Source organism: Hypomesus nipponensis, chromosome 9 (genome assembly GCF_054491055.1).
Source record: "Hypomesus nipponensis isolate SF chromosome 9, ASM5449105v1, whole genome shotgun sequence".
NCBI classification, from domain to species: Eukaryota; Metazoa; Chordata; class Actinopteri; order Osmeriformes; family Osmeridae; genus Hypomesus; species Hypomesus nipponensis.
Window position 1 is genome coordinate 12,243,270 of NC_140369.1, and position 18,806 is coordinate 12,262,075.

An 18,806-nucleotide genomic window follows, 5' to 3' on the forward strand; every position below is an offset into this window, starting at 1 on the left:
CGTTGTTGAAGCAGAGTTTAAATCTCCCCTCCACCCGGCCACTCCTCCCGGCCCTCCGACTCTCTGCTAAACTGCTCTTTTAATAGTTCCTGAGAATCTGTGGTCGATAAAGATCGATGTGAGTGTCAAAGGCTTTCCCTCCTCTCCTCTTGGGTTTTCTCCCTCCCCTCATAACCACCGATGTAATTACAGCGGCTCAACTGCCTTCCCCCCACAATGAGCTGTTTACTTTGGGCTGCCTGGCTCTGGGTGCTGTGGCTGAGCTCTCGTACCCATGCAGCCCAGCGGGGGCAGCCACACAGTCACCAAACCCTACACATTGCCTACCCAGATGGCCTCCGAGCGCCCGCCAGCCCCACTCATCGAAGGCTCCCACCCAGCCTCTCAGCCCCCCTTCCCCCAGAGCACACTCCCAGACCCATCCGTCATGTCGCTAGGCTGGCCGCGCCTAGCCCTCAGTTTCTCCAAGTCTGTCGCGCTACTGGAACAGGAACAGGAATTGTACAAGCGGGAATCAATACCAGCCAATGGGGGGGGCATTTTATTTCAGAAGGCTTAGTGTTGGAGCCTCGGAGGCTGCCTGAGCGTGCTCCCTACGCCAGTGCTTCCTGTGCCCTGAGGCTGAGGGGGGCAGGCTTCTCTCACTGCCACAGCTCAGAGGAGAGGAGGGGGGATTGTTTACATGCTGGCCAGACAGCCTGCCGATTGGGCCTGCACAAAGCCCAAGCCCGGTTCCTTCCAGTTGGGCTGATGATGTGTTTGTATGGGTGCAGCCGGCCTGCCTGTCACTCTCAGGCCCCTGGGCCCAGGTGCTTCCTGCCTGCCATATGGAAAAGCATGAGTGAACTCAGGATGGGCCAACTCAGGCATGAGCATTACACCCACCCTATGCCCGCCCTGCACCTATGTCTGGCAAACGGGCCAGTCAAATATCCCAACCATTTTCATTCTCCCTCTCTCCCTCTCTCCCTTCCTCTCCCTCTGTTCTTCTTCTCCCTCCTATTCTCTCTTGTAATCAGCGATGGCATCCACATTTGTCAGTAACATCTGTGGAGTGAGTCGCTACTCGTGACATTGAACAGGCGATTATATTCCAGTTGGCTGTTTGTTTGTGTTTGCCTTCTGCGGAGCCGTGTCCTGCAATGCGGGTAAGACAAGCTGATGTTATGCATGGGTTCCCTTCAGAAATCTAAGGGTGTTGTCTTGTCGTCCCGTGTGAACTTGCTGTCTGTGCAATCTGCGCCTTGGGGTTCCCTTATGCATGCGTGCTGCATGCGTGCGGCATGCATTCTCCACCTAATGTGCGAGTTGTGTCTAGAGAGCCGGCTTTACACAAGGTGATGGTGTGGAATATTCAGACAAATATTTACACGAGTGAGAGGGGATTTACACGCTTTTGTGCCAGCTGTGGCAGTACCGTAAAATATTTATATGCTCCCTGAAAAATGCATTTTATGTGTAACTGAAGCTGTGGTCTGCTGAGCGTCGGGGTAGACGTGTCAGAACCCTGGCTTTAACAGGGCTGGGTTTCATCCCGGTGGAGATTCAGCTCTGAGGACTCCACACTTGACTCCACTCTTGCTGTTCAGAGATGGCTCCCTCATCACAGGAGGGGTAGAGAGCCTTCTAGTGGCACAAGAAGACATTACAGCTAAAATAGTGCATGTTGCTACTGTTACATGTCTACCCTTAGAGAACATTTATTCATGTTATCTAAATTGGCCCTTTTGTTGTTTTTTTGTATTTCTCCCGCAATGATTTTTCAATCTTCTCTGTAACTTCCATTCTAATGATGTCAGATTTATTGGCTGACTTACTTTTCCCCACAGCTAATCTCACGTGCTTGTAATTCATTTTTTTTTGTACACATGAGCAGTTAACATAACAAGGTGTGATTTACGACCACTGTGAAAGGTGTCATTTACATGTTCTAGTAAGAGCTCAAACAACCGACGAGCCTCCCTGCTCTGAGATGTTGTGTTTGGTAAACAAAAGGCGTTTTAATTTGGCCTCATCTCTTGTTTTTCTCCCGACTAAATCTCTCAGCATGGCCGCATTGAGGAGGGGGACAAAACGTATTAGCACTCCTCCTCCATAGCATGAGTCATCTTGACAGGCAGCAGAACTTGTTTGTGTCGCGCCTGGTGTCAGGAGCCCTGTTGTCTGAAAGGACTCGCGGTAATAACTGGCAGCCCAGACAGACGCTCAGTACATTAGCTGCTCATAAAAGAGCCGATGGCACTCATTGGTAGCCTGGCCCCTGTTGTCTGTCTTTTCATTGGTGCTCCTGATGGATATCTCCATGGTGATGGGGGCAGTTAAGGTGCTGTTTACCTCAGGCTGCTGCATGCATACCCAGGTAGTCTGCCGAGGCCGACGCCAGAGCCCTGTCTGGGCTGATAAGACTGAGACTGCCTGGACAGATATTTACTTTCCCCTTGGGGGTAAAACAATTTAAGAGTTTACCAATGCAGTGAGGAGCCTTCCCTAGGAGCTCATTTCAGCTGTGTCATTCTGACAGACAAAGGTCACTGACCATGTCCATGAGGGTTACCTGAGCATGAGCACCTGCCCTCTGCTGACAGTCGTGGAGACTGGAGGTCAAAGGACCAGCGGTGTTCTTTAACTTCCAGTTAAACTTCCAGTTAAATGGAGTGGTTGTGTGTGTGTGTGTGTGTGTGTGTGTGTGTGTGTGTGTGTGTGTGTGTGTGTGTGTGTGTGTGTGTGTGTGTGTGTGTGCGTGCGTGCGTGTGTATGAGTAGGACTAAGCGAACAATGACTGGCCAAGGTCAAACCCGGTTCATGTGCTGTGCTTGTCCTCCAGGCTGATGTCGAACCATTAGCACTTATTTCCAAACTTCTCTGTTCAAACTCGGATCTTAACCACACTGACACTATCAGTTCACCCACGCTTTAGTTTAGTGGATGTCAAACAGTGACCTTTTGTGTTAGCATCAGAAATGTTTTCTTCCAAGCGATCCACTTGTATCTTCTGCTCACTTCTCCCAAAAAAATATAAATGCATGCTAAGTAAAATTGTGGAGATCTCCTCTGGAAACTTGAATTTCCAACTCGCCTAGTTTGAATGCAGCCCAATGCTTGGTCTTGATTTCCAGATAGCCATAGAAATAGACTGAGCCCCAGCTGTAGAAACAGCAGGGCCCGGGAGAAAGAGTGATGGGATTTGGTGTGCTGGATCCTTGCAGCTCTGTAGAGATGGGAGGTTTCATTTCCTCAGGATAATGCTGGCTGTTTGAACAGGTGGTGCATCCCCCTGGGGCCGTAAACGCTCAGGCTCCTCTCATGTCTTCCAGTTTGCACTCTCCCGAGCGCCACATTCCCCAGCCCAGAGCCCAGCAGGCCCCCTGATGGAGCTGAGCATGGGCCCACCATCACCCCCCCCCCCCCCCCAAAGACACCCCCCCCCCCCCCCCCCGCTGCAAGTCCACTCACGGAGAGCCCATCCCAGCCCGGCTCTCTAGTCTGGCTCCAGAGCCCAAACAGACAGTCTACTAATGTGTTTCCAGTCCCTATTTCCCCTGCCTGTCACATATGTTATTACTGCTCTGTGCAGCTGGGCAATGGGACTTGGGAGTGTCTGTTAAGGGGGAAAGTGAGCATCTGAATGTTCTAATTACAGAGGGGGGTTGGGGGGGGTGGACATGGGACTGTGTGTTTTGTAATTCTTGCCCGGCGGGGGTAGGGATGTGCGGTGCCTGAGTCATACTAGACTGGAGCCATCTCTCCCCCTCCTTCTCCTCCCACTGCCTACACAACCAGCTGGGCTCCTGAGACTGACAGGAACACACATGCACACGCACAGACACGTGTGGTGCACTGTGAGTTTGAGTGTGGGAGGCAGGGGAGGAGGATGGAAGGAGTGGTGGTACAGGAGGGGCGGACGGGGGGGTGAACAAGAAGTGGGTATATTGTGAGTTCTAGGGCAGATTTATGGTGTACTGTTGAATCTAGCAGGTAAACACCAGTGTGGCCCGCCTCACATAGAGGACACAGCTCTGGGATTGGGCCACTTGTTTAATCTGTTTGGACAGATTCTCAGTTTGGTACAAGCTTCCTCTGCACCCCTCTCACTCACACCTCCTATCATCCCTCTGTCTGGTTGTCTTCATCGAGCTATATGTTTGTTTCCCTCTCTCTCATGACCTCTCTCTATCTTATGAGCCCTTCTTCCCCTTATCCGCCACAGTTTGAAATCGTAATCTTGGTGGTGGACCGTCATTGTCTTGTAAATTTGTGGCTGAAGTCTAAAATTAAAATGACCATTAGGTGGCGACGTGATCCTATTTAATCTGTGCTTCCGCTATCGGTATTTTAAACGTGCTCTTATTTGATACCACTCCCTTACCCTTTAACTACACACTGTCTCATCAATGCGTGTGATTGAATACCACCACATCAGACGTATGCAGATTGTAGAATACAAGGAGGGACTAGGCACATGCACAGCCCTATGGACTCAAGTGAACAGGTTTCCTCTCGTCCTTTGACATGTATTGAACTCTCTTGTGCCTCTCAATGAGACCTCTCCCGTGTCTCTGACCTGCCAGAGTGCAGGTCAGAGAGAGCTCCTCGTCTGCTCCACTCTTACTGTCTGACTTCTGGGCCCTGGGACTGGGAGGGCTCCAGACAGACACCTGTTCACAGCACGTGGAAACTTGTGTCGGCACTCGACTACTTACCCAGGAAAGATGCTTGACCTCTCTGTGGCCTTTCTCAGTGTGACGTTTTGTTTGTACTTTTGGTATGTGTGTGTGTGTTTGGGGAGGGGAAAGGAAAGAAAAGGAGGGGGTTGGGTGTTGCTTGAGCCTTTGTTTGTACTGGTGTCTGTTGGAATGGCAGATCTGCTTACCCTGCAGATTTGTGATGTAATCAGGTGTTAATCTGTGCCCGGATGCTAGGTGAGCAGCTCTTTTCTGCCAGAGTTGGCTCAGGCCTGAATCCCGAACCACCATATCTGAACACTCAGCACCAGACCTGAACTTAGAGCCCTAAAACTGAGCCCTGAACCCCAACCCCCAGCCCCCAGGCCCCAGCCTCAGATGCCTCCATCCCAGCCTTCATTTGAACTGCTAATCTCATTACAGGAGTGAGAGAGCGAGAGAACAAAAGCTCTACTTCACCTGAGCCCTCGCACTCATTACACATCAAGAGTTGCATTAGACCTCACTGGATGGAGTAATCACATTCTTAACCCTGCTAAATTGCATAACATGCTGTGGTGGCTGAGCTGTAGCTGGCCATTAGTAACCTGGCATAGACTGATTGGGACTCTTATCTTTGTACTGACAATCTCTTACTGAGTTTAATAAGAAGGAACAATCATGTTTTTGCAACTTGACATCCATATTAGGGATTAAGTAAGATTAATGAATGCAGTTAACAGCCTGGTCATGGTTGGTCTTGAAAGTGTTTTGATTGAAGATTATGAGTATATAATGTCTGCCACTTATGTAACCTCGAAATATAAAAGACACAAAAAGCTGGAGGAATTGTATTGTGACCTTTACAGAAATATCTTCAATGAACCAGCATCCTCCACACAAGAGCCCTACGCTTTTGGGATACTGGTTTCCATAGTGATGGACAAAACAGTTGATGTTTCCTTGGCAACCACCCAGTGTCTAGCTAGAGGTCTGTCGGTCACTGTTATACCCTTTCTGGCATCGTCTGTCCATCAGTCCCTGTAAATCAACTCACCCAAACCCAGCACACACACACACACACACACAGTCAGAGCCAGACTAAGGGGAAATCTCTTCCCTTGTGTGGGTAAGGGGGTCAGCGGTACTGTGTAGAACTCGAGAGTAAGGCTTCCTTTCCCAACATGAATAGGCAAACGAGCAATATTTCATCAGCTTGTGAGTCTGGAGCTAGAGAGAGGCTGCTGGTCCTGAAGCCCTGAGAGGGCAAGATAAGGAAGCTGTGAGAGTGGACGGCTGCCCAGAGCTCCTCCAGCTCTACTGGAGCCACGACAGCCAGGCGAGCCCCCGTCTACCTCTGGAAATCAACCCAGAGGCCTGTGGCCTGATGAATTTTTGAATCAAATTTATTGACAAAAGTGCTCAATGAAATCATACATTTTACTTCCAATATTATTGGAGACCATTGGTTGTTAAGATTTCATTTGTGAGGCACTCACACAAAGTCTCAATCTCTGGTGCCCGGCGTGTCCTTCCTAGCCCCACACAAACTCTCTTGCTGTCCACAGGCAGCCAGCTGCTGGTTCCTCTTATTGTTATGGCTTCTGAGGAGTCTGCAGGGGAGGGTCAGCCTGTGGCCGTGCAGGAGCCCTCACCCCGCCCTGGGGGACACCCCAGACACCCCAGGGTCCTCCGCGTCATGCCTTGAGTGACAGATACAAAGTAACCCTTCTGTGGTCAAACTCAGCCGTCACTCACCCGTCCCAGGACAATGACTGAGGCCTAACCCGCTCTTTGTGTCCTTATTGAATTACAGCACAGGTTGGCTTTGTGTATTCACAGCGAGTAATTGAAAACATGTGACCATCAGAGGGGTGAAGAGTAGGGGCTATGCTCCAGTGAGCAAGATTCTACTAGCAGGGAAAGTCAAAGGACCAAATGAAAGTTAATACCGATGCATGACACATACTATCCTTAACTGAGGCCTCAAGTGTTTCCTTTGTAGTTTTTCAGTGTGGAAGTAGGATTTGGGTCCTACTCATGTGATTGGGCTGTTCTGTGAGGTAAGGTCGTGTTCAGCCAGTTTACTGCAAGCTGAGGTTAACCTCACAGTGCTCCTGAACTATAGGCCCTTCGGCGTTCTTTTGGGAAAACACTAGCTAATCCTGCACTCAGCCTGGAAGTGGTGTGCACCATTGATAGTAGCTGTAAAAGCTTTAAGAGTGCCACTCCAACTGTCTTTCACTTAATATAGTTTAGTTAAGTGTAGTGGAGTTTTAGTAGTTGCCTCGTGCTTCATATTGGTTAAGGTTATTGTGGAAAAATATCCACGCAGACGGAAAGTAGCTATCTAAACAACTTGAGCTCTGAGCCTAACCTGAAAGTACAGCTACACATGCATACTTAAGAATTGCTTTTGTGCTCCATATATCTCAGATATCTTTTTCCCACTCATGTCATCCTAGTTATAATGAATGTGGAAATTCTATCCAATTCCAATCTGGTGAAAAGCCTGTGTCCTAGTAAACCTGGCTGTAGGGCAGTTCTGTCATTGTGGGCTGTGGGGGGAAGGGCTGGTGCTGGGGTACTACTCCATACCTCCCTGAATGTCTTGAATGTCCCACTTCTGTCATGGCGACCCTGTTAAACAGGATTTGTGTATTAGCACTACAGAAGGCGACACAGAAAACGACTTATTGCCACAGGGAGAGGAGTAAGTGACATATCGGTATGTTATAGTGTAGAGAAAGACACAGTCACGGACACACACACACACCAGAGTAAGACATGTACGGGGGGGGGGGGAGTGTGTCGCCGCCACATTCATGTTTGCCGTTTTCTCATTACTCTCTTAATGACCTTAATCCTCTGTCTGATCTTAGACCTGGCGTATGCACCAGGGGCTCTGGGGTTCAAAGGCCAAACCATCCCCTGTTCCTGTCTCTCCTCTCTCTCCTCCAAATCAGTCATTATACCAAACCCCCTCCCCCTTTGTTTCTTTATTTCTTTCTTTTTTGGTTTTTCTTTCCTCTCTTTCTTTCTTGTCCATGTTTTGCTGTTCCTTATGAAATGAATTGAAGGTCCGCAGCCGTCTTCGTCCTCTGTCCTAATGGATCCTGTTCCTCTAAACTGCCGTAGCATTGTGTCCTTTCATGGCAGCATTTGTTGAGCACTTCAGCGCAAATGAAATTGGCATTGGAGGAGAATGACATGGCCGCTGCTCCTTGAAATCAGACCGTTTATTTTCCCCCTATCCATTTGGAGAGACGCGAGGAGAGTCTAAATGTGCGGTTCAAATGTTTTTGGATCAAACACACTACATTCTGGGGTTCTGTTGCGCAAATAATACTCAGAGAAGCACGTGGGTGCTGCTAACGCAGGACTGGGAGCTGCATACAAAGAAACCTCCACAGGGAGAGCTGCTCTTCACAGCCATTTGCCCATTCCCAACCTAATGTAAATTACTCGGTGCAGATTGGCCTAGACATAAACACGCATCCTCTATTTGTTCAAACACAACCCACAAAAGAACACCTGTGGGAGATATATTGTAGTCCCAATGAGTTAAAAAGTCAATGCTCATCACTAAGTACAATCATCCATTTTTCATTCTGTAAAAAGGAATCATTTTATAAATGGTAAAAATAAAAGATGCTTTTATTCTTGTGGGTAACATTTGTTCTTTGCAGTTTGACAAATGGAAGATCCCCCAAACCTGCTCTGCATATATGAACAGGGTTGGTGAGTGAAGCACTGACAATCAAAATCCATTGAATTGTACTGTAAGTGAAAATAGTTTTCAATGCATTTAGTAATGACGTCTGTCATGAATTAAATCCACATTTTCAATAATAAAATTAGTGCTTACCTGCTAAAAGCAGTGACCTTTTAGTTATCTGTCACTCAGGGAAGGAGAGAGGGAAGTGGAACAGCAATATAGATTGGACGTTGATACTCTAGGAGTTGCTTATTGAATTCACTCATGGGAAACCAGGTTTGCATTAGCAGACGTGTCAGTGGCCTGGGTGAGAGGGTGAGCAGAGGACTTTATTTGCAGTGCCTGGTTTCTCTGTCAGCAACAATAGCTTGTCAGCATGTACAGACTGTAAGCAGCACTACAGCAATAGATGTGATTGCAGCATCTACAGACTGTAAGCAACACTACAGTCATAGATGTGATTGAGTTCATTAGATCAAAAAAATATAAAATGCCCTAAACAAAATTGTTTTGTTTCTGTAGCTTAATCCAATACACAATAAAATGACTCTACGTAGCTTATAGAGGTCTAATATATTACTGTTTGTGAGAGTAACATATATGTATTCCTATATGCATTTCTGCATAATGTATGATGCATGTATTGATTTAGCTTGACAGCAATAGAGGTGATGGCCATGGTGAGGATCTCTGGCACATGTAGAGAGAAGTGTCTGCCTTGTTTTGAAACCATTCAGTGACTGACAAAACATCAGGAAGGTGGGGATTTCCCCCCTCTCTCTCTCTCTCTCTCTCTCTCTCTCTCTCTCTCTCTCTCTCTCTCTCTCTCTCTCTCTCTCTCTCTCTCTCTCTCTCTCTCTCTCTCTCTCTCTCTCTCTCTCTCTCTCTCTCCCTCTCTCCCCCCTCCCTCCCTCCCTCTCTCTCTCTCTCTCTCTCTCCCTCCCTCCCTCTCTCTCTCTCTCTCTCTCTCTCTCTCTCTCTCTCTCTAGTGGGAATAATGGGCTAACATTGATGGTTGGGTTGGTGGGACCTGGGGGGGGGGGGGGGGAAGGCTCAGACAGAGATTTACTGACTTCCCCTGATAGTCAACTAGCAGAGTCAACATGCTTCAGTTTCCTTCGTTCAACATATCGTGAAGTAGGACAGACAGGAACGTTTAGGTGCAGGATAATATTGTTTCTGCTTGTTCCGCATTCATCTATCAGGGCTGACTGGGGGACGGCTGCAATAGTCATCCGCCTCTGGGCTGCAGGTCAGTGAGGTGATGTCATGGTGGCGTCACTCACTCACCTGTCAGTGAGCTCACTCCAAGCCCTTCATCTGGGGGAGTGCTGTAATGTAATGAGATGTGTCCTGAACATGGATGCTGCCTGTAACTCTCCTGCCAGAGTCCTGTCAGACAGACAGGACAGTCCCCTTGGGAATACACAGATGCTGATTCAGCTTCTTACAGCCATGGTCTCCTCACTCACTGTCCCTTCTCAGCGTAGCTCTGCAGCCTTGCTTTGTGCTCTCACCCCTCACTGCCTCTCTCCCTACATCTTTACTTTCCATCATTTCGCTCTACTCCCATGAGGCATGGCGACAGAGCTGGCAGGTCTGTCACCAGGGCTGATGGGTGATGAGCTCCTGACAGGAGCCGGTGCCCGCATCTGCACCAGCAGGCTCACCCATTTGAGGCCGGGGGCCCCACCACAGAGCTGCACCAGCAGGCTCACTCATGTGAAGCCGGGGGGCCCACCACAGAGCTGCACCAGCAGGCACACTCATGTGAAGCCGGGGGCCCCACCACAGAGCTGCACCAGCAGGCTCAGCCCTCAGCACAGGAGAGAAAAGATGAAATATGAGCTCCTTTAATATCCCACCTAATAAGTGTGTTGACAAGCGCCATGAGTTACCTCGTGGAGGAATAGCGTGGCATTTGGATAATTAGCTGTAAACAGTTTTTATGATACCTTGCCAGTGGGCAATTGCTCCAGAATCTTTATAGTAGCAAAGGTTAGGTTGTGATGGTTTGGATGACCTGTGGTGGTCGCTAATTCAGTCTGTGGCAGAGGTCCTGGGTCAGTGCAGAGCAGGGCAGTCCATCCACCACAGCCACAGTCACTCCGTCAACACAAGCCCCTTATTTACATTTAGATCCATCTGTCTCCCCTGACAGCAGCTGTGAGCCACGCACACAGTTAGAAAGGCAGATTGCGGTTGTGTATTCTCTCGTGTGAACACGGTTTTTGTTGTTTTCTGTCTGTTTTTGCCTGAGAACCGTGGCTCACTGTGTGTAGATTAACTTAAAAGTGATGGATCTGCTTTCCTATCTGGCATCAAGTTTGATATTTGTATCAGATATGGCAGTGTGTTTTCTAGAGTGATTGTGTTTGGTTTTCCCATATCCCACCAGGTGCATTAGACCAAGATAGGGATATTGTTGTTAACTCCTGCTGAGTACATGCTGGTGAGGCAGCAGTGTCGTTAATAGGAACATTGTGTGTAGAATGACACTTTAACATGGAAAATAATAACTCCAATAAGTGATTGTACCACAGGTTTTCTGTTTGCTGCTTTTCACATGACTGGAAATATATCATTATTGAGGACATTATTTTTCCCCTAAAATGAATAAATGTTTTATATTTATCATGTAGAGAGTTGTTCATGCCGGCAACACATATAACTAACCAGTAACTATATTGTCATACTGTGTGAGCAGATTTACTGTGGTCACATCATGCCCCTTTACCACTCTGTAGCCGTGTCCCTACACAGCCAGTTGTAATGTTCAGTTGAAAGAGATGGCATGGCTGGTTAAGCTGTGCTGGATGTCCTTCCCTGGCCAGGGTCCCTGCTGGACCTGCATCTGTGGCTCAGAGTGACAATGACAGCTCTCTGATGAATAATACACAAGCTGGTGTTCCACAAGTAAACACACACACATGAACATACAGTACACACGGGAACACACACTCACATGAGCCACAAAGGCCTGGAATAGAGCACAGGGACTCCAATGACCCCCTCTGCTTGGTGTCCATCCTCCTGCTCACACTCTATCACTCTGTTGCTCTATTTTCCTCTATCTTTCTCTTTATTACTCTCTCTCTCACACACACACACACACACACTCTCTTTCTCTCTTTCTACATCTGTCTCTGCTCCACCTGGAGAATCCATTAGAAAAGCAGATCCTCGTCCTTATTGTCTGTAGATTGAGGGGATGATGTGCAGGTCCCAAGACCAGAGCTCAGGACCGGAATATTCCCAGAGGTGACCGCTAATCTCTGTCGGTCCTGACTCATACTGAAGGAGCCTGCAGACTCACCACCTTCCTCTCTACTGGTGGAGCTCACAGTGGTCACATAGAAGCAAATGTGACAATGATGATATGAATACATCAGGCCAGAAGGACAATGTGTCTTCTTTGATGTGGCACTGACACGCACACACTGGCACATGCACTCCCACGCCCCCCCCCCCCCCCCCCTCTCCTGCTGTCTGGATGTTGCCTTATCAGAGTGTGAGAAGGAGCTGTCCATCAAGCCTTTCAGTGTTATCACCACCAGCCATCAGGCTCCACCTTCCCCACACTTTTCCACCTCCTCACCCCTCTGGACCCTGTCTCAACACCCAGCTAAGCCCCTGCTCTGTCTCTCTTTCTCTTTTTTTCTCTCTCTATTCTACTCTTTCTATCTCTCTCTCCCTCCCTCACACACACACTCTTTCTCTCTCATCCTCTCACGTAACATTGGGTCCACGCTCAGGTCTAACGACCGTGCTTCTTAACACTTGGACGGTCGATCGGTCCCCAAAGGAGAGAATGATAGCCTGACATTTTCATGTGTGGCGTGTTGAAATGTCAAGGTCAGCTTCCATTAACTCGGTGGCTGGGTAAAGACCCTGGGAGAGAGGTACGGCCAGGCTGCTCAGCTTGGATAACCCTGTTAAGCACTACTGGGGATCAGCACCAGGGCTGCCTGAGGTCCACACACTGTTAACCCTGCCCCAGAGCCTCCAGTCAATCCTTAATTAGTCAAATTAGAGTCATAGACCGGTCAGCTCACTGTCTGTAAATATATGCCACCTATGGAGGGAAGTGCTCACCCACTGTTCCACCTGTGGTCTGAGGAGTCCCACTCTATATTTATTCATTTAGCAGACACTTTGATCCAAAGCGGCGTGCCACAAAATTGCTTAAATTACGTACTCTGAAGATCCGGTCCAACAAATGTAAATGATTGGAGGGCGAGTTAAGACAGGGATATTCTCAGCAGTGTCTCTGTCAAGAGAAGGCTTAAGTGATTGGTCAGGAGTTTGGTAGTGCGTGTGGCAGGCAGCAAGTCACCGGATCCCTCTGTTGCTGTAGTTAAAACCTCAACTGGTAAACTGGGTCCACTGGGACAACAGAGCGGCCATGAATATGAATGATCCGGCCAAGCGTTCAGCCAGCACAGGGAGCTGCTCTGGGAGAGGACCCCCCAGTTCATTAGGAGGAGGACACAGTCGCACAGCCCTCAAACCTGCCTCATCTGTCTCCATCCTCCTAGGACCCCCCTCCACCACCACCACCACCACCTCCCCCAAACCCCCCAGTGTTATGATGACAAGCCACATGACATAATGACTTTAGGTGTGACTTGTTAACAGGGTTCTGTGTGAAGGCGGTTTGACCTACTGTGCGTTTCTCTAATGAAGGAGGGTTGAGCTGTCTTTCTCTCCCGAGTCCACGGGTCAAATGTCCCAAAAGGACAGGTTCCACAGTCCCCATGCACAGGGACAGGGATATAAACCAGCTGTTGTCAAGGCAACAACTGATCAGTGACCAAAAAAAGAAGAAATGAATTAATTCAGCGACAGTATTCTGGAGTCCCCAAAGAGCACTTGTTCCGTCCGCCAATCCATACAGTCTCTGTCTGAATTCTTCATGTTGGATAAACTATGGATTCAGTGTTCTATGTTCTTTTCCATGCTGTAAAATAAAAATGAGTTAGGAGAATCTTCTCAAAATCATTCCTTTATCCCAGCCTTAGGCTCCCTATGGCAACAGAGAAGATGAGCATAATAATATGTTCTATGGTGCTCAGTTAATCACACAATGACCATGGGGACCCAACCCCTGCTTTCAGTCTGAGTTTACACACAATTCCGCTGATTATAATTGCAGCTCCTACCAAATACAGGTATCCCTGCAGGTTGCCTGTGGCAGTCTTCTTATCAACACTCATCAGCAGAGTGAAATGATCATATAATCTCTGTTGTTAAGACGTGCACCTTCTTTTGAAAACCACAACGGTGGGAAAGGAGATGATTATCCCCAAGCTGTTCCTCAGCAGAGACGGGAGATGAAGAAACTGACAGGATGGCGCAGACGGGAGCAACAGAGGTCTTCCTGTCGGAGGAGGATTGTGGTGCGCCGCAGCAGAGCAGGCAGGACTGCTGGGCTGATAGGCATCTGTGGAAACATCTGGGCCAGAGGAAACCCTCTGCTCCATGCTCATGAACCAGTGTCAACACCAGGAGGCCCCTCGGGACCCCCACCTCTCCCACCATGTCCTACATCCAGGTCGGGGAGCCAAACACTGGGGCTCACCTCAGACTAGCATCGGGAGCAGAGCGGATATGGGCTGGAGCCCTGCAGACGAGTGTCTGAAATAATATTTCCTTTGTTGATAACCTTCCCTCTGACAGGCGGGGAATGATATCCTGGCTGGGAGGGCGATGGGGTGAGAATGTCAGAGTGGCCCTCTCTCGGAGATGTTACCATGGATTGTCACGCCATCCATACTGACATGTCACGTCATGCGCCTGGACATGCTGTAGGACTTTGGGACGGGCGTGTGTGTTGTGTTTGGACTGGCGTCAAGAGACCACATTTCCCAGCCCTCTAGGTGCAGGCATGTTGGGTCTGCCTGCCAAGTGACATCAGACTGGACGAGGTGGTGTGTCAGTAATTGCGTGAGCGGAGAGTGCAGTAGCGCTGCCTAGACAGAAGCAGTCTGTTTTTGGGAGCACCCTGACGCCCCCGGGTCGTAATACGCAAGGCCACCCAGCGCCCTGCTTGTTGGCACTAATTGGCATTTGGGCTTGGTTGGCTGCGTGGCACCAGAGTGGAGGGCAGGGTTGATGCCAGGTCTGCGACATCGGAGATGACCCTTTGTCAGATGCCGCTGTGCTGAGAGCAGCCCCCGACTTGGACTGGGACACGGCGAGAACGCAGAGAATGACATGTCACTTAGCATCAGATGCTCTGCCGGCTGAAGCCTGCTCTCTATGACCGTGAAGTCTGAGGTAAACATCCAGGCTGTTTTTTGTTTGTTTGTTTGTTTGGCTGTTATCCTACATACATTGAGAGAGAATGGACACTCTCTGACAATGCAATTGCCAAAGGTCATGACTCATGATAATAAAGACTTCATTCAGCAGAGGACAGGGAAATATCCATTCTATACTATCTAATCTCCCCTTTCATGAGAAAGTATTTCATAACTTTCTCCTCAATCCTTAGATAGAAACAAAGGACTCCAATCCTCTTTTCATAGGGCTGAGTTCATTGTCAGACTCTTCAAATGTTCAAAAGGAATTGTGGAGCTGTTATGAATGACACGCTTTTCTGACCCCTTGAGAGTCAGGTTTGCTTGCTGTGAACACAAAAAAAGATTCTGTGTCACTCACTTTGTCTTGGCAGAAAATAGACGCTATGAGTTTTAATGAATCCTTCTACATTAAGCATAGTTGGCACCTACATTCTACCTTTATTGACTCACCCTATTTTGTGGGACAGCCCCCCTCATGATTATTCAATAAGCAAACACTTAATATGCATGAGGGGGTGTCTCTAGACTGTGTGGTGGCACTAGCCCCAGCAGGCTTAACAGAGAGCAGACGCAGCTCAGAGAGCCAGGGAGCGTGTGTGAGTTACTGAGGGACAGACTGAGAGTGTGCTCCCTCTCAGTCAATCACACATACGAGCAGGGCAGTCTTTATGTCAATCTAAAAGCTAAACCTAAAGCCAATTCCTGGGCTTGAGAGTATAGGGACAACAAGCTGACTTGTGTGGTCAAGCTCTATGTGAGGCACTCCAGAGAAAGAGAGAGAAAGAGAGAGATAGAGAGAGAGACAGAGAGAGAGAGAGAAAGAGAGAGAAAGAGAGAGAGAGAGAAGCAGATCAACATATCTCCCTATCTCTTCCTGCCTGTCTGGCTAGAGGGGAAGACTGGATGGTGAGACCCCTCTCTCCTCCATGATGGGATGCAGCCTTTGTACCCTGCAGAAGCCACAGGAGCAGTACAAACTGCTGTATGAAGTCTGCCAGGTAGGCTTAACTTGTTCCTACTGTCTCCTCATGAAACTTGGTACAGAACTATGGGAAGAAACTTTGATGAATGTTGCTTTTCTGGATAAGTCTACTGTTTTTCAGAATTCTATTTAGTCAAATTTCTGTATCTGGCAGAATTGTTTTCAATTTCTTTCCTACTTTTTATGTAAAAAAAAAACATAATCGTTTTTAGATGATAGTTGTGGAGCTTCTCCTCTGGCATCAGACTTGTTTTCTTTGCTCTGGCTTCCCTGATGTCCTCACCCATGTGTGTGGTTTGGATAAGAAGGGCAGAGCAGGGCAGAGTATAGCAGAATAGAGTGGAGTTGTGTCTGTCTGGCTTGCCCCCTTCGGGGCATCAGTGTGATCTCTGTGCGCAGGGTCAGGGAGAGGTGAAGATCTTTAGTTAAAGAAAGGATGATGGAGTGACAAGGCTCTGAATGTATCTTTTAGTGTGTGCTCACCACACACCCACCTCCTCATTGTCAACACAGTGCTGACTTTGTCATTTCTGCGATTAACCCCTGTTTGACTTCATCGAAGGTTTATGTTTAACACTCTTACTTGCTTATTTTGCACATTCTTTTCTAAAGAAATAGACAAGGCATGTTATGTACACTCTTTGTACAAAAAAAGGGTATGTTTTCATTCAAAAGCCCTTTATCGCATTTGGAATTCTGATGCAAAGTTTATTTGTACAAAGGTTATCTGTAAAGAATGGGCTGTTATTCCTTCAATATTGTTATACAATATGATATGTGTGCAATGTGGCTGTCCTAATGGTCTTCATGCACAGAAATGAACCCCAGCCATAACTTAACAAAATACATCAAAGATTTATAGTTTTATTGTCTGACTCAGGGTACTGATTTCAAAAAGCGTGGTTCTACTTTTTAGCCATAAGAAACAGAACAAGGAGAAGTCATCCACCATCTCTTATCGTTTCTCTGAGAACCGTCTTGTCCTCATTTGAACCGCATTTGAAGCCGCTGTCTGCATCAGCTGCTCATCTCAAGGTAGATCAAGTTGTATTGTATTTTTTAAATGGTGAATGAAAAAGTTCCTTGCGTAGAGAATTGCTAACCTCAACGCTGTGCATGGAGTGTAGTGTGCTCCATGCCCAGCAGAGGGCGTTTCTCATGAAGCTCTTTGGGGTTTTGTGACCATTCTTTCCTCTTCTCAGACTCCCGCTGTCACAGAAATCAACCAACTCTCCCATAATAGTTCCTTCATCTTTAACCTTTTTGCTGTGCTCACGTTTAATGAGGAAGATCCTGTGTGTTCGAGGCACCAGACAAAGCCGTGGTTCAAAGCGTAAGACTGAGACCGACTTTGTTGTCTTGAGAGCAGAGCAGCGTGTTCTTGTTCCCGCTGCTCATCCATAACGGGCGGCAGCCGTGTTGTCTTGTCGTCTTATCACAGCAAACGACATGCCCATTTTGGGAGCAGGCGGCTGGGTGGCTCGTGGCAGGCTGGAGGAAGCTAATGAAGCTCTCTGTCTGTCTTCCTCGTTATCCCCCAAAACACGGCTCTGCCCCATTAGTGGGAGATGACAGAGCAGTCTCAGCTTTGGGTCTGCAAATCGCCTCGCTTTGATCATGCCAGGGCCGCCTCAAAAATGACTAAAAGCTTTACCGCGAAGGGTGGGCCTGCTTTTTTGAGATGCTAAATGGATTCTGGAGTTAGAAAATCAAACAGCTGATGTTGGGATCAGAAAGGAGCAACCCCGCCCCCCCCCCCTCCACCTTCCCCCTGCCTCGCCTCTCCCTTCCCCCTTCCCAATCTGAAGATGGCAGGCAGAAGATGGTGCGGGACAAGACTGATCTGTTCCTTTGTCCTCCTCTCACCTCGGTCACAGCAACTCTGTCATCCTGCCTGTCACTTCAGCTTGATTGGCAGGCTGTTTGCTGTCGGGGTTCTACTGCTGGTCATATGGCATCCCCCCTGCGTTGCCAATGACCCCGGCAGCCACAGCTGTCTGCCTGAGCTGGGACAGAGCCCACTGAGCAACTTTACTGTCGTTAACATCACTTAGCTAGCACCAGACATGCCTCACAGCAGCATAACAGAATACACCTGATATTCTCGAGAGACACCTTGTGTGAATGGATCAGATGATCTATAGAATGTGAATGTGTGAATGTGAAAGTGTGAATGTCTGCGACTTTGAACCGAGCTCTGAATGTGACATTGCCGTAACATGGCAATTTGACTTTCCATGCAGTATAGAACAGCTCTATCTGTCTCTGGTTCGCTTAATAGAGTCACTGCTTTAGGGTGAATGGCTCTATTTTTGGCAGCAAACAGCCAATGGTGAAAGAGCAATATTCGTTAGGCTAGGAAGAACCCATTAACAGTCCACCATTGCACTGTCTCTAATTGAAAAGATAATGAAGTCTTTGTTGCTTGGGGCTTTTTGCGAGCATGGCCGCATGATGATGGATCAAGCGTAAACGTAAAAGTTAGATTTTGGTCACTCACAATTTGGATAATTTGCTTTTGACGAGTACAACACACTGTCACATCCAATGGAAACAAGGCATTTCTATAGGAACTGCCTTTTGTCAATAAAAACCAGTAAAGTAACACCTCCAGGTGTTGGGGTTGAACTGTCAGGATATCTCTGCATGGGCCCTGCATGGTCAGCAGGCATGCTGCAGACCTCTGTGCCCTCTCAGTGTGTGTGAGGGCATGCATGCCTGCATCTGTCTGTCCTCATGCGCACGTGCCCAAGTGCACACAGGCGCATGCCAAATTTTGTGACATGCGGGTGCCTTACTGAAGAGTTCAAAAGGGTGTGTGTAAGCGTGCGTGTGTGTGTGTGTTGGCCTGGGCGTGTGTTGGTAATGAATGTCCTGGAGCTGTGCGTGAAGTGTTGGGCTACAGTCAGGGAGGTCTGTGTCAGCAGGTTCATACAGTGGAGATCAGGCAGCAGCATTGCTACAATCCCTGATAGAACACACACACTAAAACACAAACACACACACGGATGCTTTTGATCAGGGCTCCTGGCACTGTGCCCACTCTGCCCTCTTACACTGCTCTCTGGAGACGTAGTGAGGCAGAACATTTTGACTGTCTCTCACAGTCACTTAGCTTAAACTGCTTTTAGATGGGGATA

General features: G+C 48.2%; 1 protein-coding gene across 2 annotated transcripts in view; it reads left to right on the top strand.

The window, feature by feature from the left end:
- Window positions 1–18,806, top strand: part of pdzrn3b (PDZ domain containing RING finger 3b) — a 69,575-nt gene that overhangs the window by 38,120 nt on the left and 12,649 nt on the right. Inside the window, exon 1 of one of the 2 annotated variants that reach the window (XM_084706088.1) lies at window positions 15,613–15,682. The exons of the other annotated variant lie outside the window; for it this stretch is intronic. Coding sequence (XP_084562214.1) covers window positions 15,614–15,682 — 69 coding nt within the window. The 5' untranslated portion in view covers window position 15,613. Of the gene's footprint in view, window positions 1–15,612; window positions 15,683–18,806 lie in introns of those variants that run through there. 2 annotated transcript variants of the gene reach the window in all.